This window comes from Dermacentor variabilis, chromosome 5, assembly GCF_050947875.1.
Source record: "Dermacentor variabilis isolate Ectoservices chromosome 5, ASM5094787v1, whole genome shotgun sequence".
Lineage (NCBI taxonomy): Eukaryota > Metazoa > Arthropoda > Arachnida > Ixodida > Ixodidae > Dermacentor > Dermacentor variabilis.
This window is the reverse complement of record NC_134572.1, coordinates 112,115,310-112,140,852: the sequence shown is the minus strand read 5'-3', so window position 1 is coordinate 112,140,852 and position 25,543 is coordinate 112,115,310. Positions and strand designations below refer to the sequence as shown.

Below are 25,543 nucleotides of genomic sequence, written 5' to 3'. Positions count from 1 at the left end.
AGACTCGAAGACTTGGCCAAGCCTCGGCGACGTTTGCATAGGGCGACGACGCGCGGACCAAGGTCGATGAGGAGGTATGGCTTATATGTATGTATATTCAAGGCAGCCGCATTTCGCATCACCTCGCCGCGCCGTTGCCATAAACCGCGTTGGGGCCAAAAGCACGGAAGAGAAGGAGGAGGTCGGAAGCGTCGCGCTGGCGCATGTGATACTCTGTGTGCAACCTATATCGGCCTGCCCGCGAGCTGATTCGGCATTCGCGCGCGCCTCGGAACATCATGTTCTGCACCACTCCTTCGCGGCGGATGCCGCACGATTCCGCAAGTATCGCGAAGAGTATACCCCCCCCCCCCCCTTCCCCGGGGCCGGCCAAACCACTTCTTTCTTGGCCCAAGTTAGGCGCACGTACGCACTTCTTCTTCGCCGCGCCGAGATTACGCGCGCTCCCCGAGCGATGCTTTTCTCGGGCGCCGAAGAATAAGCAGCAGAAGGGGGGTCGGCAACAGCTCAGCGTCCGATTAGGCGAGATGCCATCGAGCCACCTATTCGCCCATAGCAGCCGCTGCTCTCTCGCGTGCGCTTCTTGACGGCGAGGTGCATCATCGCCCGCGGCCGCGTCGCCGACGATCGTGCCCGGAATTCCGGCGGCGGCGGCGGCAGCCGATACGGCGCCTCGGGTGTTCGAGCCGCCGATAAGCGCGGACGCCCTTCCGCGCGGCCAGCGACCACGCGGCGGCGGGCCAACTCGTTCGCCGCCCGGTCAGCGAGAAGGGGGCCCTAATCCTTTAGCTTATCGTCGCCGCGACCGTGCTCGCCCGGCGCTATGGCCTCAGCGGGAGCTTCCTGTCCCGATAGCGTGCGGCGTCGGGTACGCTAACAGCAGCGGGCTCCCTCTCTTCTCTCGCGCTGCCCAATTGGCTTCTGCCGTGCTAGCACGCGCGCGACATTGCCCATGCGAGAGGGGGCAAGAAAGAGCTGCCGGGCAGGCGACGCGGCCATTCCACCAGAGCTCGCGGTTGGAAGACGGCGGTCGCTCTCTTGGGGGGGATATGGAGGCAGCAGTTACGCTCTCGCGATAGAGATAGCGCGAAATGTGCCCGCCGATCTTGTCATCCCGTGACCATGGACGTGAGCCGACCTGCGAGACCAAAAGTTCGCGTTTGCGACATGTTTCTCTCCCTCTCTCCCGCATCCCTGTGCGCTCTTGCGCGAGCTCCTGGAATTCGACGACGGCCGCGGTGATGGAGAGGAGCTCCCGCGACATCATCGCTTTCAGGAGGAGGCGGTGCCTGGGAAAAGCCGTTCGCTGAGGAATTCAGCGGCGTTCTTTTTCTTTGTTATTTCTTTCTAAAATTATTTTGCCCTCTTCCGGCAGATGATAACTGTCGATTTGCTTGATTCATAAGGGGAACGTTTATGGTCAGGACCGACGAAGAAGATGTGGTGCATCTGACATAGAAGAGGTTATCGCACGGGCTTATCCCGTACTGCATGCAGACACTGCCGGTAGCAGTTTTTCAGCATTATAGCAGTACGACTCCATGTTTCGATTACTATCGCGTTGCGGGTTTCGCATCATTGCGCATGTGCAGACAAGGTGGAACTATTTATGCGCAGGCGCGAAGTGTAACTCTACTACGTCCAGCACCCAAATTCTCTGGCTTACATAATTTTATAACGATGTTTCCGGCGTCTTGGTATCATAGGAACCCTTGCCCTCATGGACCTAACCCAGGGCAAGCGTCGACAGATGTTACACAGCTACATCGTTACGAATCCGCGGCTCTGTGCACAGCCGCTGTGAGTGACAAATTTCTACCACACATAAACGTCCTTCTGATCCAGTCGTTCGCTATAAAGAAGACCTTCAATAATCTTGATCGAAGCGTAATTTCAGCTGTTTGGCAGCCGTCGCCCATATTCGCCGCAGACTTCCCAGAGCTTGCACGCATGAAGTTTCTTCGAGATGAAGTGGGATAGCTTGACCAGCAGAAGATCCTGCAAATTAGAAGAACCGTCGGCTTGTAGCGTACGTTTGTTTGCTCAAGGCTGCGTACACGACCGCGTATTGCCTGCAGCCAGCGGACAGCATAAACAAGGCGTGCAATCGTCTTCGACGCCTGGCTGCTCCCTGCACGCCTGCTCCGACCACCGCGGGGCCACGGCGCGGCCGCGTTCCACGCAGGGCCGGCCACGAGTTGCGAATGCGTGCCCCTGTTTGTGCGTGCACGTGTGTGTATATATATATATGTGTGTATCTATATACACATACCTCATAACCGCGGCGGCAATCGGGCGCAAATGGCGCTCCGGCGTGCCATCACTTGGCTCCCAGCGGGCAGATTTGGCGCGCGAGAAACTATCATCGCGGAGCGGCGCGCTAACCGGATGATTGGCCTCGGCCGAGGCGACGGCGGCGCACCGGCGGGAGAGCACGCAACCTGTTATCAGCCGCTTGCGATCGCCGGCTGCCGCTGCAGCCTTGCGAGCGTCTGTTTGTGTGCGCGCGCGTAATCACGCCCGGCATGCATGCATGCGCGCGCATGCAGCGGCCATGCGCAGCCTCCCGCGTGCGTATCTCTTACCACCTCCCCAGACACGACCGCCCTTTGGGCGCACTTCTGCTCAACGCGTGCTACGCAGGCGCGGCTACCAGGTTTGCGCCGCAAGCGGCGGGCGAAGGCGCTAATTCGCCACGGCTTGTTGCGTGCCCGTTGAAAGCTCGGTGCCGACACCGCCACGGCTTCTGTAGAACATGCAGGGGGCACATGTGCCGCGCCGAACCGAGCGCCGAAGATAAACTGCGTAAGCACCGTGGATGGTTGGCGGAACTTGCGCGGGTGATTCGGACGCGTCGATCGCCCGTTCGGAAAGGGTGAAGGTCTGAGAGTGTTGACCTGGTCGGCCCGGCTTGGTATATAACCCTTCTTCTTCCTCCGTAAACATCTTTATAATACCAAGAAACCGGTTCAATGCCTGCTTCTGGCAGGTATGGCGCGATGTAGTTGCGCCAAAGCGTTTGACAGAGATAGCCGAAAGACAGTGCGCCACAATTTACGAATACGTGCGATTCTCTCGGCTTTACGAGCGATGCAGGTGCGATAACGTGTTGCCGGAAGAAAAAGGCAGGTGTGGTACATCTGCATCCCATGTGAACGTGCAGGCAGGCATTACCACAATGATAAGGGGTTGGGGTTCCGACAGTCTTATAATAGTGGAACGTTGCGAACCCTTTACAGGAATGAAGAATTAATAGAAGTGAATAATAATCCGTTCATAGGTTCGATGTTTCTTTGCTGTGTAGTCTCCTATAAGGTAACAGACAAAACGTGCAAAAGAAGAAAGAAGAATTCTCGACAGCGAATGGAAAATGTAGAACGAATCCCGCCTGTCATTGACAATCCGCTCAAGTCAATTTCCTCAGCGAGAATATCGCTCGCTAGAGGGTGTTGGAATACAGTTGTTTAGTCATTCTCATAAAACCAAATACGCAGCACGCTGTTGGACAACTACAGAAATGAAAATGACTCCAGTATTCGCAAACGCGCCAGGACTCGGCTATATATCTTCACGGCGCGGCTCGATCAAACGAGCGTTTCTTATTTCGAAACTATAGAATAGGAAACGGCGAAGAGATTTACCGAAAATTGAACAACTAATTCAATCAGTTGGCGGCGCCACCTTCGACTCGATGAACTCGGTGCACATTTGGGAATACGATCGTGAGTTTTGTGCAAGCTCACTAAAGGATTTAGAGACTCCGCCAATATGAAGAGGAACACACAATATGCGTTCAGCTAGAGATTCCTGCAAATGTAGGAGTCATAATCTGTCACTATTTGCTGCATACTCCTCGCGCTGAAGAATCTTCCTCATGAAGATTTTATTATTTCAGCGTAGGAACAAGAAAAAATAATTGCCGTATTTAAACTGAAACCTCGTGTCAACCCCACCCTCTCTACATTGACGCATGCACTGTATACGAGGGGCCGTTCGTATTTGGCAGAGTGCGCCTCCTCTGCGAGCAATTGGTCGCGGCATAAGCGAACCTACCAAGACGCGCCGGACGCAGAGCCACACGGCGGAGGGAAATTAAGTTGGTCGACAACGAAGACTGTCCGCGGTCTGTGACCCTCCTGCCGGTGGCCAGAGATGCACTAACGAGCACTTTGTGCGCGCTTGGAGCGCGCCCGCGGTTTTGTTCTTCCCCGCGCAAGCGCGCCAGCGCGGCTGCCGCCGGAGGCTGGCTGCGGGCGTCTGTGGGGAGAGGAGAAAGGTGGGGTTAGCGCCGCCGACCTTAATCAATTGCGACGCCGCGTGCTGCTGGCGTGCCGTGCCGATGGTCCGATAGCGGTGGCATTAACGCTCGCCCCGCGCCGGGACCACAATGAGTCGGCAATTAGAAGCGCCGACTAATTAGCACGTACCCTCTAGCACCATGCGACCCCCCTCTCCTCTCCTCTTCCCCCCCCCCCCCCTTCGCTATACCTGCGAGGCCAGGGGCGCGCTGCTGGCTGTGTCCGTTGCGAGTCGCCGCGACCGCGCCACTGCGGCGACGTTGCGTCATGTGGAACATGCATGCACGCCACGTGTTGTTAACAGAGAGAGACGGACAGGCGTGGTGCAGAGGGAAACGAAGAAAAAAAAAGGAGAACGAGAAAAACACAAAATTGGAGCCAGGGAATGAGTGCGTGCGCGCGCGCGCGCGAGGCTATATAGCCGAGCGTTCCGGCTGAATTGGTCCCCCCCTCCAACGCCCGTTGCCCGAAAGGCGGCTTCCGCTCTGCCCTTTTAGTGCCTGAGCGCGCGCGCCAAACTAGCTCGGTGTTCTCGGAGAAGAATGGAAAGAAAGTGTCGGTGCCCCGCCGCACACAACAGAGGGACCCGTTCGTCGTCGGCGTCGTCGTCGTCTCGACATTGCAAAGAGCGCTCGAAGCACGTTCACTGGCGCGCGCGCGCTGTGAGCAAAGCGGATGAATATCTCTACACCGACAGACACTCGGGCGACTTCTCCTCGTTTTCTTTCTCTCGGTCTTGCGCCTTCGGTTTCCCCGTCGCTCGCGCTCCCATTGTCTCCCGGTTGCGGTGTTTTCTCTGCTGCGTATATAAGCAGCGCGACGCGTGCGCGCTGCAGCACGGTCGCCGAGGCTTTAGGAGTGGAGCCAAAGACTAGCACGCGCCGATCCAAAGCGGTGATAGGCGCCTCTGCATACAGAGCGGACTGGGCTGAGCGCTTTGACTTTTTTTTTTTAATTTTTACGTTTCTTCTTTTTTTTTTCGGAGCGCTAAAGAAAATGCGCCCGTTGTTGTGCCTTTTGCGCCAACCGCCAACCTTCGGCGCTAAATTTGCATGCGGCGACTTTTTCCGGATTGTTTCCTAAATGCTCCCCCTCTCCCTCCCTCGCTTTCTTATTCCCGCTACGTTGCTTTTAAATTAAATCTATAATACCGCAGTTCGCGTTCTGGCAGCTCAAGTGTGAGTGCTCGGAAACACAAATACCCCGTTAGACGCTTATAAGACGGAGACTGTGAACTGTTATACTTCAGTCACATTTATTGATTTTACCTGAAAGCCTCTGCTCAAGAGTAATACGCCCTTCGAATGCTTCCTTTCAAAAGAAGACATTAAAGTACGAGAGCTGACGACATATCTTAGCTAATGTACAGCAAGGCTTCATGCGAAGCGTATTAGCCTCCCCCCCCCCTTTTTTTTTTCTTTCTTATATTATAGGCTCTTAAACACCATACATTCTCGCGCATGACCCATCTCAGATGGCCGAGACAAATTTACTCAGAATCACAGGTCATCGATATATATTACATCACACGTGGCATAACTTTCAAGTATAGCGTATACATATATCTTTCACAGGAGCTCACCGTTCGCTACGTTATAGTCGGTACGTTCTATGCCTCCTATTTACAAAAATTTGATTTTCACGCTGTTGTTCTCGCGTAATTTCTCGTGCAGCTTGTGTGTTAATAATTCAACGCAGCAGCGAGAGAGGCATCGACGAAGTGCTCCATTGCATGTTTTAGATCGAAAGTTCAAGCCTAGGCGACAAAGTGAACAACAGAAACAGTTAAAACAGAAATTGCCGTCGGCACTTTATGCGCGACTATTTATCGGGCACTTCTGCATACTTGAGGTATCTCGAAACGCTGGTGATGGATATGTCGACATGGTGATTAATCTCTGTGAACCTTAAATGTGACGTCTTTGCATCTGCGCACAAAGTTGGGCTGCAGATTTCGGTCACGTTCTAAGTGCGCTAGACTTTGTAATCGACCCGATGGGCACCACTAACCTTCGCTGCAAGTTTCAATGGCGAACTGACTGCGCACTCGAACCACCTTCGAGCCAGAGAAAAAGTCCAGAACAGCTGTCGCCGTAGTACAGTCCGTATCTATAGCGTCCTTACGCCGACGAAAAACAAAATATCAGAGGAAAACAACGTCTCGCGCGGGCTTCGACCTTTTGTCCCGACCCGACTCGCCTGACGAGCTCGGCATTTCACACGCGCGCTCATCGATTAGGAACAAGGGAATAGCTAATGAAATAACGACTCCGGAAACGGGCACTGCCGCAACAAGCGAACAGCCCCCCCCCCCCTCCTCCACCTCGCCTCCCCCATTCCTACCCTTCCCTCGTCCCACCCCTCCAGTGAATGCAGAGAAGATGGAGCACTCATTATTTCTGGTGGCCGCCACTATATACCGGCGGGCTGTGAGCGTCGGGAAACGGAGCCGCAAGGCACGCCGCGGCTGCAACGCAGCAGCGAGCGCGCGACGGAAGCCCAGTGCTCATACATGTCGCTCGTGTGTTTCTTCTCGTGTTCATTGATATGGTGATACCGGCGCTCGTCCTTACAGGCTCGCGGAGAGCTTCCGGAGAAGGCAACAATGACTGCGCGCGCATCCATTGTTCGCGCGGAGCATTAAACGAGCCGGCACTGCATGCGGGCACGTATGCCACGCGGTTGTGGCCCGCGGGCCTTTTATTTTTTTTTTTTTTTTTTTTTTGCGGTTCTGTGCTTCTCTCGGGACAGGCGCCGGAATTAATTGCTACACGCCAGATCGCGTTCGCTGGCCGCAGCTCATCGCGAGTGGTTTGATGTCGTGTATAGAGCTGTGTATACACTGTACACGAAATCTGTGTTGGGTGAACCGTGAAGGGGAAATAGAAAAAAAGAAAGAACGTGGGAGTAGGGTAAGGACGAGTCGGTGTTGCTGAAGGACAATTGCGATGTTATTTAATAAGGTTCTCGTGCTCTGCTCGATGCAGAACGTACGCATGTTTGTGTACGAATGCGTCAGCTTTCCTAAATTTTTAATCGGAGCGGCGATTATGTAAATGACATTAACTTGACAAAAATTGTTGCCTTTAAAACTCAGTTGTGCGGGTTTTTATGGGATACTGCGTGCAACGAACTTTTAAAGTCACTGTAGCGAATGTTCGAGATAGAAGAATGGGAGCATGCAGCATGTTCCCATAATGTGAGAAAGACTGTCAATAGCTATAAAGGAATCACGACCGAAGTTCGAATCATACACCCACCTTATTCATAATGACTCCGCCTATGAATCACAACTCTAACAATGGAATAGATTTACCGCAGAACAACATAAGCCTTCCTCTAGCAGTATCTCTCCGGGACACTGGCCTTGACCGCCGAACTCATTTTTGTCGCCTATGTCACTGTGTTTGCTTGTGTGGGCTGTGTTGCGTATGCGTGTGCCATTTCGTCCGTCATCCATAACATTTGAAGCAGGATTCAGGTCATATGACCAGGCAAACTGCTCCCGTAGCTGACCGGTATTTACACTGGGCAACCACCCCGTCTTGCCTCCTCATTTTCCTCTCCTTCGACCATTAAAGAAAGCATCTCTTTCTGTCTGAAACGAGTAGACCATAACGCCAGAAGACAAAGATAAAACTGACTGCTGCCAGTGTTGCTGTTGACTCAGATGACAATGACAAATATTATGAGGCATTAGTCCATAGTAAATATGATGCATTAAGCAGTGTCTTATTGCATGCTATAGTCTTTCAGCGCTACCCCACGCTGCTGAAGCTACGGGGCAGGGTAGGGTAAGAGCAACGGAAAGCAGTGACCCATACTGAATTGAATCACGATAGCGCAAGGATGCCTCAATGTTTGTGACGAGATGCCGTGCGGAGGTCGCGAAGGTCAGGCTGTCAGCACGTTCTCAATAAGGTGCGTTCGTAGTGCTTTCGTAGACGGGACGCTGTGATGCAGGAATGACATTCCTGGCATGAAATGAGGAGATGGGAAGAAACGTTCAAGCATGAAAGCATCTCGAAGACAAAAGACAGCCAAGAACTTGCTTTCAGCGCTTCATAGCGTTTATAAGCAATGCGGCGATGGAACAGAACTTTCGGTCAGGCGACAGGTGGGACGGATACACGAAGCGCAACTGTAGGAATGAACGTAAGCGCGCATGCATTTATTAGCTCAAATACGTAATGACATAACGCCACTCTAGCATTATACGACGGCCACTTTTGTGCATACGAAAAATGCCCGCTTCACTTCCCTGTAATAAGTTAAGTCAGCCGATGTGTCGGGCAATAGTGTTTCGCACTTAACTGGCGCTTATCAAATAATGCCTCAAGTTCTATTACTAGGTGGTGCATACGCCATTTCTTTCCTTCTGTTATCGTTGTTTTCTCATGGGTGAAATATAGGGATAATCGGTCCTTCAGTGGCCGAACCTCCCGAGCTTTCTGGCTAGTAAACAACTATGTTGCGACAATACAGCACGACTTTGACCTCTAACTATTTCTCTTAGGTTATGCACCAATGAAGCTCGTGACAGGCGTATAGAACGCGAACCTCGTAGTGGAGGTTAGCACGTGGGTCTTTATTTGCTCAAAACGTTTGATGACGTCGTTCAGTGCGTGTCCGAAACGAATAATAAATGCTCAGTTGCTAGTCCAGCGGTTTGGCTTGTCGCTTTCCCGTCTGTCCATGCCAGTTATTTTTGGTGGAAACCTTTCTTGCTGTGTGCAACCAGCGAGCTCAGGCAAACACTGCTCCGATGATCACTGTAACGCGGTGACTCACTATGTATACGACAACATTTCTTTGTGGAGGGCCCTGGGTTAATATTGATCTCCTGGGTTCTTTCTCCTACAGCGCGTAGTACACGAACGTATCTTTTTGCATTCAGCTTCCATCGGTCAGGAATCTAACCTGCGACCTTATGCTAAGCAGCACCACGCCATAGCCACTGAGCATATCCGTAATACACTCTGGACTATAATCCTCTGGACGTATAAACACGCGTACAGCCCTTTCGGCAGGCCCGCGTAATACACGGTAAATCGAGTTGCACCTTGAATGATCCTTAAGCGTGTTTTCCGTCTATAACTTACACTCTTACCTCTGTAAGGGTGTAAGGGCGCGATACATATAGATAGAAAACACTCTTAAGGATGTAAATCGGCTTACAGTGCAGATTGCAGGGAGCGCCGCGCCTTGGCCGTCTGCGCCATGGTCTTCGGCCTGCCTTAGTGTCGTTCATCTGCGAGCTATAGGGGCACCGCCTCTAAACCTCCGGGCCACTGCGTGCCCCAGACGATATATGTAGCTGTCGCGCCGGAACGGCAATCGGCAGCACACATATATACGGATGCGGGGCTATGCAGCTTGTTTTCGCACATGCTGCGCTTACCACCGACAACCAAGTCCACCGGACTCTTCGAGCGAGGTCATGCAACAACAACCACATTCTACGAGTGTCTGCAACGCAGAAGACCAATAGCTATCGCGCGGAAAGGACCGCCCGGGCTCGCTCCAGACATATTGTGATGACGCTATAGGACGTTTGATCAGTGCTTCATTTTCTAAAACCGCTTCTCATATGTATATGAAAAAAAGTTATTAGAGAGGCCGTTTCACCTATACTTGGGCTGAATTTTGTCATTTGTTGACATCTCCACTTTTTTTTTTCTTCCGCGAGCCTCCTGTTTTGTACGGTCATGGTGTCGGTTGCTCATCATGCAGTTGAATAATTTGTTTCACGACAGTTCGCTTTCTGAATTCTTGGTATGTTATGTTGTTTTCAATTTCTTTTTCAGTTTTTCTCAAATGTTTCCTTTGCTTTCTAAACATGTCTAGATCTCTTCTAATTTTATGCCACTTCTAGCCGATCACTCATTGTGGTTGCGCGCCATCTTCCGAGGGAAACCAAACCGAGCATCGTCGCCTGCACGGGTATATATGAGCGCCGGCGGTCCACTATACACGCTGCAGCCAGACACAGGGTGACGTCAGCGCTGCGGTCGCCAGCCACTCAGTCACGTTGTTGTCCGGCTGTTGACAAGAGATCAAGAGGTCGTCAAAGGCTGCATCCACATACCCCGCTGGTTAGACACGTGGTTTTTGGGCTCGCGGTCGTTGTCCACGCGCCATATACGGTCGGGCGGGACGTATGGTCCGCGCGAGCGGATAACCGCATCCAAATGACGGAGTCGGCTCGCGCATACCGCAAGCGGGGCCCACCACCAGACTGATCCTTTGTTTTGAGTCGCGGTCCTTCATCAATCTTCTGGGCTATAGCATGCGCGCAGCGCGGGATGGGGGCGAGTGGGGTTTCCGAACGAAGCGCGCAAATCCCACGCGCGATGCGAGCGTTATTTTTTTCCTCGGCGTGTTTTGATCGCGTACGGGGATGCGGTCGAATGCGTGTTTGTGACGCGCGCGCCCGAGCCACGGCTTTCCTGCTCGCGGTGTCGCGCATACACCGCCGTCTGTCTGCGTGCGCCGGGCCTTAAGCAGCGCAAAGCAAATTGATCGAGGATTCATCGCGCGGACACTCAGACAGCCCAGCGGCGTAATCCCCTCCTTCCCCACATGCACGTCAGAATCGCGCGCGGGAAAAAAAAAAAAAAAACAGTGACTGTGTGTGGTGCGCGGCTTTGCATCGCGGAGGAGTGTGTGGGATCGCTGCTGAAGTGCGCAACATGACTATGACACGGACGCGCGCCTTAGGACCCGCCTACGTGACTGACCCCAGCGCGACGACTGAATTGTGTCCGCTGCATCACTCTGCATCTCGTTCCACTTATAAAGGTTCTGACCATAAGCGGAAAATTATTGCAAAGGCTACCTTACCTAAATGGAACGGCATTACATGAAATAGGAAAACATATGGAACGCCGAGTTATATATTTGAACTTCGTTTACTTTTGAAAGGCATACAATTGATACATGCGGACACATACATTTATTGGAACGCGGTAAGTTTCTGTAAGTGGATAATATGTGGATTTGGACTGGCGTTCCTCATCAAAGAATGCTCAGTTTCGAGGCCTACCTCCCCTCCCCCCTGCACTCCCTCCCCCGGTTCCCCTTGAAGTTTCCCTCCCAATTTGAATATGTTGCTATAATGTCCGCTGCAGCTGTCGGTGCGGCCATTAATTAAATATTGGAATGTCGGAGGGTACGTGCTCAGAACATTGCTGGCTTCACGCCTCCTTGTGGTGGCTTCCCATATATTAAGTTGTTTGTCACCGTAACTTCGCCACGCATCGCCATAACTAGTTTGTGTTAACGCAGCTGCGTTTTGTAACACTGCACACATTTGCGAAACTGTGCCTGTGCTTTTCGCCAATTTTGTTTGGGCACGTTTATTTGTTTCAATGCAGTCAGCCTCCACTGGCTGAAACGTGGACATTCTCGCCGCATTTTCTGCAATAAATGTTGCATATAGCAAATAGTTGAGGAAACAAATAATGTTGGTATCTCCTACACGCATGTCTAAATGCCACGATCGTTAAGGAGTTCTTGAGTAAAAATAACATTTGCTGGAAAAGTTCTTAATTAACAATTTAAAGCGCCCATGATAGGCTTCGCTGCCATCGCAGACACTGTCGGCTTCAAAATGTTCGTGTCTGCAAAAATGCTCATGTCGTTCTGGCCCACAGTGCTTTAATAAGTACTGGAAAAATAATAACTGAAGCCAGATGTATTCGTGCGACATTTTGCGGAGTAGTAACTGGCTATATGGTAGACAGACCTTCCGTGCTCGCGAGATTCTATTGCGCAGTTACAGCATATGTGCGTCAATGCAATTAATTACAATGGCTAATGAGTCTATTTGATTTATTTACCAAACTTGTTGGCCATGATTGCCGAATTCCAGGCTTCTACCACCGCGAATCCGTTGCCCCAAGAATCTACTATATCCACCGCGTTGTCCGGCGTTATTGAGTGTTTTCGCTAACGCTTGGTTTATGGTTTAAATAGAACAATGAGCAGCTCTGATAAACGTTCGTTCAAGTCAAAAAGCTCCGTGAACAGCCCTCGAGTTGCTGTGGAGCTGGTGCGTTTATTATTTCCCATAAAAAAGTAAGCTCTATTCAAGCTGCCGGGGGACAGCAACCTTTTCCCATCCCACCTGATGGTCTGTGCGTTGCATGAAATGAGCAACTCTGCTATGCCATTACTATATATATATCTTGTGTCCTGCTGGTGCATCGGATCGCATATACTCGTGCTCTCGTATGGGCCGTAATCGGGTAGCAGAAAGAGAAGAATGGCGTTTCAATTAAAGCACCCTCAATCCGTTCTCTGCGAAACACATCTGTGACAACTTTCACAAGGCACGAAGGTCAACTGCAAGCCAGCTTTAGTCCGCAGTGTGCTGAATCAATTCAGCGCAGGTGCTCGTAGCAATTGGAGGGCATTCTGCTTCACCGCGTTGAAATGCATGTAAAAAATATAAGTAAATGAAAAGAATAACATTAGACATAAGCTTTGAAACAAACGTGGACCTACAAACCTGAATACGTGCGCTTAAAACTAAATGCAAGAGGAAGTAGAGAGAGGGAGAGAGAGAGAGAGAGAGAGAGAGAGAGAGAGGGAGGGAGGGAGGGAGGGAGGGAGGGAGGGAGAGAGGGGGGGGACGTAAGGGAGACGAGAAATCAGTAAAATTCACGTCTATTTTGCCTCCTGCAGCCGAGCGCACTGCTTTGTTTTATGAAACTACATCAGACAGCCCGCGGCTCGTCTAAACAGGGGGTCAGTGATCGTCGCGGCGACGCAATTAGCATAGCGCGCGTCAAAACCCGGCTGATGCGCCAGCGAACAAGTTTTTGCAATCGCACCAGCTTCTCTCGAGAGTTCAAACAAAAGGGCGTCCGGCGAACGTTACTGTCGGTGCAGTTGAAGAATGCAAAGATAAAGAAAAGGAAAGAGAGAGAGAGAGAGAGAAAGGAATTGGGGAAAACAGCACCCTGATGCTTATGAAGGGTTGAGGTTAAAGCTTTGAATTGAGGCTTACAGGGCAGGTGTCTGCCAGGTAATGGAAAAGCAAGCTCCGTGTAATTAAATCTGTCTTTTTTTTTTTTTTTGCGCCCAACTGCACACATACAGTGAAGCTAGCGGGAAGCGGGCTGCGTGCGTCGACCGAGCCGAAGTGCAGAAAATGAATTACCCACTGACCGCCGGCTCATGTTCTTGGAGTGAAAATGAACTGTTCGACTCAGATTGAGACTTATCGCAGTGTAGACTATGCGGTGCAGTAGCAGCCTTGTGCCTTATAACAAGTGGGCCGAACAAACTAAGGCAATATGACTATGCATTTCATTGACTGCCATGGTAATGTGCGCTTCTAAGGCTGTATAGCCAGTGAATCTGTAAAGCTGTTCGCTTTAACGTAGTGTCCACTTTGGGTCGTCCCCTAATATACGTTCATGCGTTAAGCGCAGTCTCGAGGGGTAGGAGCCATTCGCAGGTGCCTGTAAACTTTTGTATATATCCTGACGATGTTGTGTTTGTGAGCCTGACGATGCTGTTACCTTCTATTATTGACACTGCGTTCACAATATGTCCTATATATTTAAAACGTTCGGTGTCGGTGCCACGACTAAGAAGTGAACCGTCGGATTTACCGACCCTTACACAGCTCTGTGTATCGATAAATTCGGCACAGAAAGACACGATCAGCATATTGCAGAGTTCGCGAACACAGTGCATGAGTCATAGTCGTCCAATGAGCATGCCCGCCTGTAAGTCGAGCTCACGCGCACCCCTAAATAAATTATTGTGAGCTACCCAGTGAACACTTCATTTCATTCCAGAAATATCCAGCCCGCAACGCAGCGTTCTGGATGCCACAACGTATCAACTCTTAAAAGCACCCCTGTTCTGCCTCGTGCAGGTGACAGTGTCATACACTCACATCGAGCACTGTTAGCTGTATTTAGCCAATAGAGAATAAACCATGTTCGACATTATATTTGTGTTTTTATTTCGCTGATCTCAAATACATACGGTGTTGAGTGGAAAACGCTGTAATCTTTTATCAGAGTCGTGATGCACAAAGGAGTAATTATCTCTCTAACTTCGAAGTTATGTTATCGGAGTGACGTGAAAGTTTTCTTAATTTTTATTGCGTCAAATTTTTGCGTATAAGATGCTGATTCTATATATATATAGCATGTATGATTTACATCTTACGTTTACCGTTAAACATTAGGAATCATACCTGTTCAAGAAATACGCTTCTTTCCTCCCCGAAGATGTTCACACCAACCTGCATACTTTTCTGACCTTTCGTCGACATCGGTTTCAGGTACACCTTGCACCCTTTGGGTTAACAGCTTCTGGCCGACAGCAGAGCGCCATGCAGAAGTGTGCGAACTTCGCTCTTTTTCTTTAAATGTCACGTATGATATTCTCTCTGAAACAGGGCTACTTCATCCCAAACTATATAGGGCGAAAAGCCAAGTCTATTTTTCCATTTCGTTTGCATTCTTTTTCTCCCTTCACGTTGTTCTTTTTTTTTTTTTTTTACTGACGTGCAACGGTCTCTCCTGTTTCGCGTATTCGGGCGTCGCGACCGAACCGCGCAGAAGCGAGCGCAAATCGTAGAACCCCGTCGCCATGCCTTCCTGCCTTTTTTTTTTAACCTTTATTCCTTTTTCTTTTGTTTCGCATCCTCGGCAGCGTAGTGGAAGCAGCGTCTGCTGCGTGCAATACTGTGTCACGTATGCAGCGCGTAGGCGGCGGAGTGACGCCACGGGCTTCACCCCGTACGCACCATATCCCGTGCCATTCGCGAAGTCGGCAGGTGGCGGCCGTATCTCTTCGCCTGGTCGTCGTCTGGTTCGAGCCCGCTTCGAGAACACCTGGAAGCGCACGAGGCGTGCGCGCACGTTGTACGACGTGGGCTTCGATGTGTGCGCAGCGGAAGCGAATTTGCTTTCAGCTATATACAGCGCGAAACGCGTGTGTAATACGCATGCTCTGCAGCTCTGCGCTGTTGAGCTCGAGTAGACGGGTTCAGTCGCAGCCGTCTGCGGCCGCATTTTCTGCGAGGACGACATATGATGCAACAACACTCGTGTGTTTTCAGATTTAGGTGCACGCTAAAGAACCCCGTGCTGTTGTAATTAATCCGCACTCCTCCACTACAAGGCGTGCCTCGTAATCAGATCTTGGTTTTGGCAGGTAGAACCCCATGAATTAAAAAAAAAAAGTTAGATTATGTCCTATAATGAGTAAAGCACGTAGGCTTCGCGCAGCAGAGAGGGGAGAGCGAAAGCCCATCTTGTAGCTGAGAGGAGGATTACGGAGAAGATGGATGTGGTCTGGCACAAACGGTAAAAGCGCGGAACGAGGAGGAGGAGGAGGAGTTTTGGATGCTGCAGGTGAACCTAATCTTGCAAAAGTTACCCTAGTGCCACTTATCAGGCGTGGTAGGGGGTGTGGGGTCTGTCACATTACATCTGGTAATACAAAGGAATACAATAATTCGCAGGTTGGATTTTAACCGGGGCGTAACAGGTTGGTACGCCATCCGTTCCACGTCGATCTGTACACGGCTCACCACTCTCACTCTAGCTGTGTATCACGGAGTAATTTTAATTGTAGCCGAAGCAGCTCTCTACTAAATATGCAGTGCCATCGCGTGAACGAAATGTCACTTGCGCATGTGTGGAGGCCATCTATTAACACTTTACGTTGTTGATTTTGCAGTGCAGCAGCACATTGCAAAAGCTTTTGAAAAGAGCTGCAGGTACACAGTGCAGCTATACATGGTGTCGCATGATTGCTAAGGTAAATTTAAGCAGCAAATGGACAAGGAAAAGAAGGGCAGGCGAGGATGATTACACGCATTCGCCCCCGAGGTGAATTCCTTTGAACTGAGATGTACTAAACATCTCGCAGCCAACGTTCTTTAAACGTCTTGTGCTGTTCAGTATTCCGCTTAGGCATGTGTATTGTACAGTGTTGTACCAACCTCCGGCATATGCATGAGAGTAACGCTTAGTCGGCGTCACCAGCCGAGTTTTTATTATCTAATTTAGGCGACTTTAATGTCCTGATTGACTTATTTATTTTTTAAAAGGTTACAAGTGTCGTCAACAAATACGTCGTCAGACTCTCCTCAAACTAAAATCATTCATCCATGTCCCTTTCTTCTCATTCCCATCTACATAACGATCTTGGTCGCCTTTGCTGCTGCGACTGTCCAGGACATCCTGATGCCTTACTTGTAGCCAAGTTTTCAATTTTTCCCAGGTCTTCGGCCAGTCCGTGTTTTTTTTTACTATACTAAGAATCTACGATCGAGGTTAGCAAAAACCGTGTGATTAAAAGATACAACAATAACCTGTAGGGACGATTTGTTTCTTTTGCATTAGGACAATGAGGAATTTCTTTCAAACGGCGCCACAGAAAAACATGAACACGAAATGACTGTGAACACGCTCAAGTTTCCCATTTCCCAATTGTGAAGTTTCACTTGGCAGTGGGGAACCAGTGCTGGCACTGCTGTTGGTGCAGTGTTCAACCGAAAGTTGCTTACCATCTGGTATATATAGGGTGGCAATGAAATTGGCGCGACATTTTTACCGTTAACAGGCGCGTGGCTGTATCAACGTTTGCTATACAACCCGATGCGTCGAGACAAAGATCTGTCTATGGCCATGCGAATCTCGAGAAGTGCATTAGCTCCTACGCTGCAGCACGCCCCTGACTCGAAGCCACAGCGTGTTCGCCTAAAAACTGTTTTGCCTGCCCGCTATAGGCCCTGTTACGGCGCTGCTGTTGGCAGGCGAAGTTCGCGAAGTCATGCAGTACATGTAATGTTCAGTATTTGAGCTTTTCAATAAACTTGAACAAGACCTTTGGGCAATGGCCTCGCATATCGAAGTTACAAAATCCCACAAGGGCGTCGCTGCGATTTTCGAAGGCTACCGGATTCAGTGACCCTCTGTGATCCGGACTGAGCGACCGTTTGTGATATAGAGCAGAAAGCTGTCACTACGTCGGCGATATCCACTGCGGACTTTCTCTTTTTCGCTTAATATTTCCCTCCCATTTTTTCTTCTCCCAGTGCGGGGCAGCCAACCGGGCTCAGTCCTGGTTAACCTCCCTGTCATTCGTTTATCCTTTTTTCTCTCTCTTTTCTTTTCGTATTCTTTTTTCTCGTCTATCGCATCCCTTTGCCCCTCCCCCGGTACAGGGTAGCCGACCGGAGATAATCCCTGGTTAACTTCCCTGTCTTTCCTTTGCCTTTCTCTCTCTCTCCTCTCCCTCCCCCTCTCTCTCTCTATTGAAATTTTGTTTAGGGTAGTGTGCAAGATTTATCGATCCCATTACGAATCTGCTCTCACCATATATCGCCTCTTTCATGAACAAAATTTGCGCATAATAAATAACGCGGAGGGGGCGGGTCCGCTTATGCTTTTAGGTTTTATTCATTGCACGGACGACCAGATTCCTCTCTCGCGTCTTGCGTAAGTATGGGATAGCGGTGTTAAAAAATAAAAGAATATGTACTCGTTTTGCAATTTGCGTGCTGCAGGGCATGCCAAATCAACGCAAATGAACCACAGTCACGCTATACTGTCATGACTGACGTAATCTCCGAGCTAGGCGACGTCAATAATATGCGCTTGTACGAATCACTGCCCCTGACAGACTCTCTCGTTCACTGACGCTGAGTTAGCTGCTTCTCTCAACCGCAATTAACGTGTACACGTTGCAGCTTAAACTTGTAGGAAGGCGCACGACAAGAACGCAGGCACGTGCATTTGGTAAAACTGGTTAACCTCGCGTCACGCACAGAGCAGCTGGTTAATAGGTGAGGATGTTGCGGACGGAAAGCTTTTGAAGACTTTTGAGGCAGTCCTGATGACCTTAATTGAAAGGTCGTCAGCACTCGAAAGGTCATCGGGACTCCTAAAGCCCCCCTTTTCAGATTTGTTTTGCTACATGTATACGCTGCACAGAGCTTACAGGCTGTTCCCGCTATTCCGCTCTGCAAAACAGATGCATGATATGCATACGCCTACATGATGTCCTTTCGAGGCTTCTGTGTACACAACAGAATGTTCTGTAGCTTCGGTATGCCCGTACTTAAAAAAATAAAAATAAAGGAGCGCACTTACAAACATGTTTACTTGCTTACGTTTGGTTACTAGGTTAAGAAATATGAGAAACTGTGCACTGGTTCATTTTGTCAGAGATGTTTTTTCCAAGCACCTTTGTCTAAATTAGAGAGAGGCGTAGGATTTACAGCAAATGGGTATTTTCTCTGCAGTGAAGGTGGCTTACAGCTTCAATGTGCCCTCTCTCTGAAAGCCGTTAATATTTAAAACAATGTTCCTTAATCAATTCTAGTCGAATAAATTAAGAATTAGTGTCCGCCGTCCGCCATCGTGAATGCGTGAGCTAGTAATACTTTCCACTCTGTACTAATTAATTAACAAATTTAATCTGGTGAGGTTGGGAGTTAGGTTCCCGATCAAGAAGGTCGCATATAGCGATGTGGGAGGAATGCAAAAAACGCTCCGGTAGCGAGCATTCGGCGCACGCTAATGAGAACCATATATAGAAGGTAAAAATTGTGTGGGCGTACTGCATCGCGGCGTCTGTTTATTCGCGTTGACTGTTCATGGACATCGAATTCTATCGCTGAATATATAAGTCATTTACACATTTCCTTGCAACACTGAATACATGCCAAATCCAGAAGCAACGAATCCGTGCAGTGATTGAACAATCTGCGATTCCTCTGCACACAACTCGGTTTTCTTGTCCTTGTGTAGGTCATGAACAACAAATAAGTTGTATTTTTTCTGGGTGTAGTACGTCTTTTTTTTTTTTTAACAGTAGCGTTAGTGCTCGCACAAAATGACATCGGCGAACGGGGCATAATACGCGTCGGCTTATATCGCTATATTTAAAACTCGTTTCAAGAAAATATCTAAATTTTCTATTCAAGTTAGATGGCAGGACATAGCACATGGACATGTAGATGCTTCAAGTTCCTTCAGGGTTTCCCCTGTATCTCAAGAAAGGACACGTACTCTGTGGAGGACTTTAACAGACGTGGCTATTACATACTCTATAGGTCTCCTTTGAGCACTTTCATCCAAAATCACGGGAAAAAAAGAAAAATATGGTTGTCTCTGCGTGCTTCCCTGCAAATGACTTCTATTCGCGTAAACGTGGTAGGGCTATATCAGTGCGTGACGTCACAGCATCAACGGCGGCTTCACAGTGACTCACTTGGAACGAATTCTCAGGACTGCACCAGCTTCGAGATATTAATTTTCAAGTTCCTTCCAAGTTGATATGCCTTGCGAACTTACTAGCTACAATTCGTAGATTGAAATATGTGCGACAAAGTAATTCATTAGAAAGTTAATTAGCGTAGTTATGTTAAGTATTCAATTAAACATTTCGATTTCTCGTAGAAGTCCACCAAGTCGAGTAATTTAGATCCAAGTTTAGTATTGTGCTAGCTCCCACAGGTAATTTATAAAAGATTGGTGCAACTATAAAATAAAATAACACCCTATACTTGACGGGGTGACACTTCAGGCGAAACAAAATCTACTTGTAGACTTATTTTTTATGTTAAGTCGTCACTCGTGCCAAGAAGAAACTTCCTGGCGTCGCGAAGACATCAACATGTTCATTCGTGTTTTCGCTGGTATTCACTTGTGTCCGTTGAGTGTTGGCATTCTGTTCAAGTTCCACCATACATACTAGCCTAGGTGCATCTATTACAATTCCTAGAATTATAAATACAATGAAGAAGGCTGGGACGAAAAAAAAAACATGAAAAAGTCGTCTAGTAGCTGTGTCACTAAATACATTAAAAAGATATGTAAAACTTTACGCCGCAAACAACTGAAAAAAAAAGAAGGAGACGGCCGGTAAATAAATGATAAAAAGGTCGCTAAATAAAACAACATAAACGAGTACTCGCGGCATTAACTAACGATGTGCTACAACGACGCAGCCGTCGTCGTTGGCGTCTCCCGCCAGCTGCAGTCTCGGATTAGAGCTTTTCATACACGCTGCTTCCCTGCAGTGCGGTAAATACAATAAGGGAAGTAGCTTCTGAAATTCGTTTCGAACATAAAAACTTAGTGTGTGTGTTTGCTTTGTATCATTGCATGCCATACGCACCACCATTTTTCTCATCTAAGTGCCATTTCAGAGTGTGCGAACTCCCTTGAACAGCTTCGCTACCGTTGATGTACGAGTTGCTCGGGCTTGCATGTGCAGTCGTGGTCCTAAGGTAACCCAATCCACTTCATCGCACTCTCTCGCCCAGGCAGATGACGTGCTTCGGAAAATCGTCTCAGTGAGGGCTGTAAAGGATTGATATTCTAACTGCGTTTGTTTTTATTTCTTCGAATACTTTGACTATCTTGTATTTTGTAACGTCCTGCTGTTGTGCACCACATTTGTTGTTTCTACGACCACTTGGCAGCAGGTCCCCATGTAGCCTTGTGTTCTGGGGCCTTCTCCTGTAGCTTTATTGCTTTATATTTTCCTGTTCGTGAACTAAACACTGATTGATTGATTGATTGACATGAAGCAGGACCGGAAAGAGGCAGGTAAACGACAACAACAAAGAACGCGCGATTTTTTTTTTCTGGACTCGCACAGTGCAGCCTGTGCGTCCACTTGACGCACAGCTTTGCTTTCATGCAGTGAAGATTTCTCATGGCTGAGCAGTTTCCTGCAAAATGTTCGACTGCCAGATATGAACATAATCATGGCTTGTCAAGCGTCGAGGGATGCCAGGGACATGCTTAACCCTATGAAGTTATAGTTGTACGTTATTTATTCGTTTGTGTTTAGCAGATACAAAAGTTTGACAGCGCTCGAAGCCGTACCCGCCGCGGTAGCACATGTGGCCTTGGCGTTGCTCGAGCTCGAGGTCGCGGGTTCGATTCAGGTCGCGGTGGTCGTATTTCGGTGGGGTCGAAATGCAGAGACGCTCTTGTACGCAGATCAAAGTGCACGTTAAAGAACCCCGGGTGGTAAAACTTAATCTGGAGTGCTCCCATTACGGCGTCCCTCATAATCAGATTGTATAGTTATGCCGCGTGATACACCAAAACGTAATTTTCAATTTTACGTTCGAAGCTAAACTGACATAAGAGGCTCGAAATGGTTAACCTCAGCACCACTTACCGTCACAACCCCCTAACGCTTATTTCAATTCGTGTGTTGTTTTCTCACTCAAGTCCTGTCCCTTCGTAGCTTTGCGCAAGTGTTAGGTATGTCCAACCAACTAGCCCACTGCGGAATTTTCCTGCATCTGCCTCTCATGTTGCACTGCCACGGTACTAATAACATGCAGTAAGTACGTGCTTCTCGACCTCAAGCCGATGTCTCTCTACACTGTGTTTTGGCACTGGACCGCGAGAAGACACTGACGATTCATTTGCACCGATTTCCATGATGAAAACGCCATGGAAATCGCAACGTGCGTGATGAACTGGAGCTGATTGACGAGGACTACGAATACTGCCTGGAGCGCGAGCATGAGACGTCTTCTATATCTTTGCCTGGCCTGGTCGCCACAGCTGGCGCTCTGTTCGCTTCCCCAATGCGCGTAGGAACACGACCGTCTCTGACACGTCTTAAGCAGGAGATACGGTGCAATTTGGCGTAGGACTTTAGTCGCAAGAGCTACTCGACAAGTTTCCGTCTGGCTCGAACAATTGGGTCAGCCATATTTCGGGAGCTTCGATTTAGTTTGTCGCCGGCTCGCGGGGTGACATTAACTTGACGGACGGCGTGTGCGGATAATACACTGGTTAACACGGGTCTTCGTACTCACCGGGCATAGCGGCCGGCGCCGTGTCCGTGGCTGAGAAGGCGGGCGGAGATCCGGGAACGTGGTGCACCATGGCCGGCACCGGCAGTGGACGCTGAGGGGTCGCCGAAGAGCCGGGGGGAGTCGCTGCCCGCTTGGGCACGCTCAGGTCCATGAAGGCATGCCGGTAGCTCAGGGCCGGCCCTTCCGCCTTCGTCGTCGTCGCCGCCGCCGCCGAGTCGTCCCGCTCCTGCCGCTGTCTGCAGGCCTCCGGCGAAGACGCCACCGTCACGGCAGATACGACGAAACGACAGTCACCGATTACAGTCCGCGCCGGCGGTATGTGCAGCCGCCGTCCACTCTTCGGTCGGAAGACACCGCGAGTCTTCTTTTTTTCTTTTTCACGATCACCGTCTCGAGGTCCAAATCTCGACTCGCGAACAGCTCACAATGGTGCCCACCGAAACGTCCCGAGAACGGAAAACTTAAACCGACACCCGTTTCGGGCCTACACTTGTCAAAACGAGAGGAGTCCTCGAAGCGACACTCGCGAGTGCGTCTCGAGTCCGAACAATCGGCACTTTGCGCTCGACCAGCGATGCGTCGTCACAGTCCACAATACGTCCTCGGCCCACGCAGTGCCCCTCAAAGCGGGTTGGCCAGTCCGGGGCCGCTGTGCGGTGACCAGCGACGGATCCACAATCGGAAGATGCTACACCCGACGCAGTCCAGCGACGACGACTTTCCGGCGGCGAAGACAGGGAGGAGCAGCCCCACGCGATCACGAGCGGCGGTGTACCTTCGCGGGGGCACCGGCCAGCCTTCTTCCTCACGTCGTAGCGGCACCGGCAGCACTGGGTCAAGAGCGTCGTCCGTCACGGGGAGTCGTGGTCAGCAGCCGCGCCGGCCTGCGTCTCCGGGGTCGCGTCCGCCGGTGACCTGTCCGTGGTACGTGCGGGAGCAAGAAGAAGACGCGCACACGCGGTCGCGCGCGCACCACTGATGAGCGAGGGGAGACCTCCTGACGTCAAGGGGCGCGCCGCTCTCCTCGAGCGTGGCTGCCGCGGCGCACACACGAACACGCACGAACACACACACGCACACACGCGGGAGCGCGCACTTCCAATCGCGAGCGGCGCCCGCGAGCCTCTGTGTGCGGCGGCGACGCCGGCTTCTACCTGGCCCGGTGTGTGCGAGCAGGGGCGAGGGCGTCAATGAGCGAGAGTGAGCGTGCGCGAGCTTCCGAATGCGGCTGCCGCTTGCTGCTGCTGCTCGGAGCGGCCGAGGCCGTCGCCGCTGCCGCTGCCGATGCAGCGCAGTTGAAGAAGCATGCGCGCCCGGCACTTATTAAGGCTCGTCCCATGGGAGGCACTCGCCCCGAAGTTCTATGCAAAGCCCTCAAGGGCCAAAATTCGCCCCACCGTGGCGGGCCCTTCTATATGGAAAATGCCCTTGCAGTTTATGCAGAGGAGCTCGAGTTTAACTGGCCTCTCCATGTCTGAACGGGGCTTGAAATGCAACGACTCGTGCCAACGATCGTGTCTCGCGCGAGCTCGTTTTCCTTCAGGTATCTTACTCTTTGCACTGGCAAGCAAACAAAAGAAAATCATGGGGACTGATGTGCCAACTATCTCGCGTCTGTAAATGCTTAACAATAGTGGGCCGTGGGCCGAAGCATGATCAATCCCCCTGTCCGTTCCGCCCTCGTCCGCCCGCGTGCGGATGCCTGTCTGGTCGTCTGGGCGACAGACAGACGTCTGGCCGCAAGTTTGCCATCCGCACGCCTGGTTGTCTCTCATTGGCTGGTCCGTTACCGGGCACATATTTATATACTGGGGAGGGGGGTAATGGGGGAGGGTTGGTGCAGGAGCAGATTTTGAAATGTCTAAATGCATGGTAGCGGAAAAACTTAAAAACAAGAACATAAAATAAATGTCACTCTACAACTGAAACATAAATCTGTATTTGCTGTATTCTACGTAGTTTACGTAGCCAGCTCTACAGCTGCCCCGAATTATGACATGAATGTCTAGTACCAGGATCGCAAAGCCCAAATAATGAATAGCTTTTGGACGTGAACACCGCAAAAGTTATTGGTGTTAGTTTCCGGCGAAGAGACACAACCAGAGTTCCATGATTGCTATAATGCAACCTGTCGCAAGAACAAGTGACAAGAACAAGTAGCATACATGGGAGTGTATAGCGTGAAGTTGTTTCGAGCCTCGTAGTCCTCTTCTTATAAGGACATCGACAGCTGGACATGACAGGGCACGGTCTGTTCTCACTGGTACTAGTTAAAGCCCATTGAGAACTGGATGATACCGTTGGAATATACGCATCACTCGGAAAAAGCCATGGTTTAAGGCCTATTAAGCCCAGTGCAGGTACGCTGGGACGATGCCGATGAACACAGTGTCGTTAGAAAAATACGCATAAGGCGATTGTCCTTGTGGCACAGACGTCGCGTTTCTGGGTTTGCGTCATTACGGCTTATCGACTGGTCATTTCAGTGTACATTGATAACGTTTAAAAAGGCGTTACGATAATAAGCGGATATGGTGGCTATCATCTGGCTTCATTATCGCCATTTAAGTATAGTTCCGCGTAGCAAAGCCTTCATATCTGGCCGCTCACAGAACCTATATGGACCTCTGCTAGAGCACTCCGAGACGGCCAGCTGATTGTATGCAATACAACAATAGTGAGGCATGCAAAGTCACTCACCATAACTAATTTTCTTTGTTTTCGCTTTGCGCAGTAAGAATGTTGGAAATGCTAACGGTATAAGTTCCAACATGCAAGAGAGAAATGCTGCGGTTGTCATTCGTACTACAGAGGACGATAGCTTAGAGGCTACGGCTTTCTTCTTGACCCATGTCCGCTAATTTTACCCGCGGCACTGACGGACGTATCCTGATGGGCAGCGGAATGCAAAAAGATCTCCGATGTACTGAGATTTTGGTGCATATTGAAGATTCCCGCTCGTAAGAATTAATCAGCAGCTTCGCTCTGTGTATGTGGCGTCGCTTGCACATTAAGTGTTACGTGGCATCGTTGCGAATCCCTCAGTTATATTTACTTTCAAAGCATTTGCGGGGCCAAAATTACTACAGGGAGGCCTATATTCACATGGCCTGGAGAAAACGTCGTTATGGTCCCGCATGCATGCAGAGGGCGATCCATATACGCATACTTCTTACAGAAAAGCTCGACAACCATCCCCTGCCTGCTCTCATGAGTCTCATTTACACGCTCTCAGCCGTCAACAGCACGAGTCATCTTGTTTGTTCGTGCGTGCGCGTATGTATGTATGTGTGTGTGTGTGTGTGTGTGTGTGTGTGTGTGTGTGTGTGTGTGTGTGTGTGTGTGTGTGTGTGTGTGTGTGTGTGTGTGTGTGTGTGTGTGTGTGTGTGTGTGTGTGTGTGTGTGTGTGTGT

General features: G+C 50.0%; 1 protein-coding gene across 4 annotated transcripts in view; it reads right to left on the bottom strand.

The window, feature by feature from the left end:
* The window catches only part of LOC142583058 (paired box protein Pax-6-like), a 218,037-nt gene that overhangs the window by 95,200 nt on the left and 97,294 nt on the right, over positions 1–25,543 (bottom strand). For all 4 annotated transcript variants that reach the window (XM_075693333.1, XM_075693332.1, XM_075693334.1 and 1 more), the window contains exon 3: positions 22,132–23,046. In XM_075693333.1, the coding sequence (XP_075549448.1) occupies positions 22,132–22,282 (151 nt within the window). In that variant the 5' untranslated portion in view covers positions 22,283–23,046. The remainder of the gene's footprint in view (positions 1–22,131; positions 23,047–25,543) is intronic.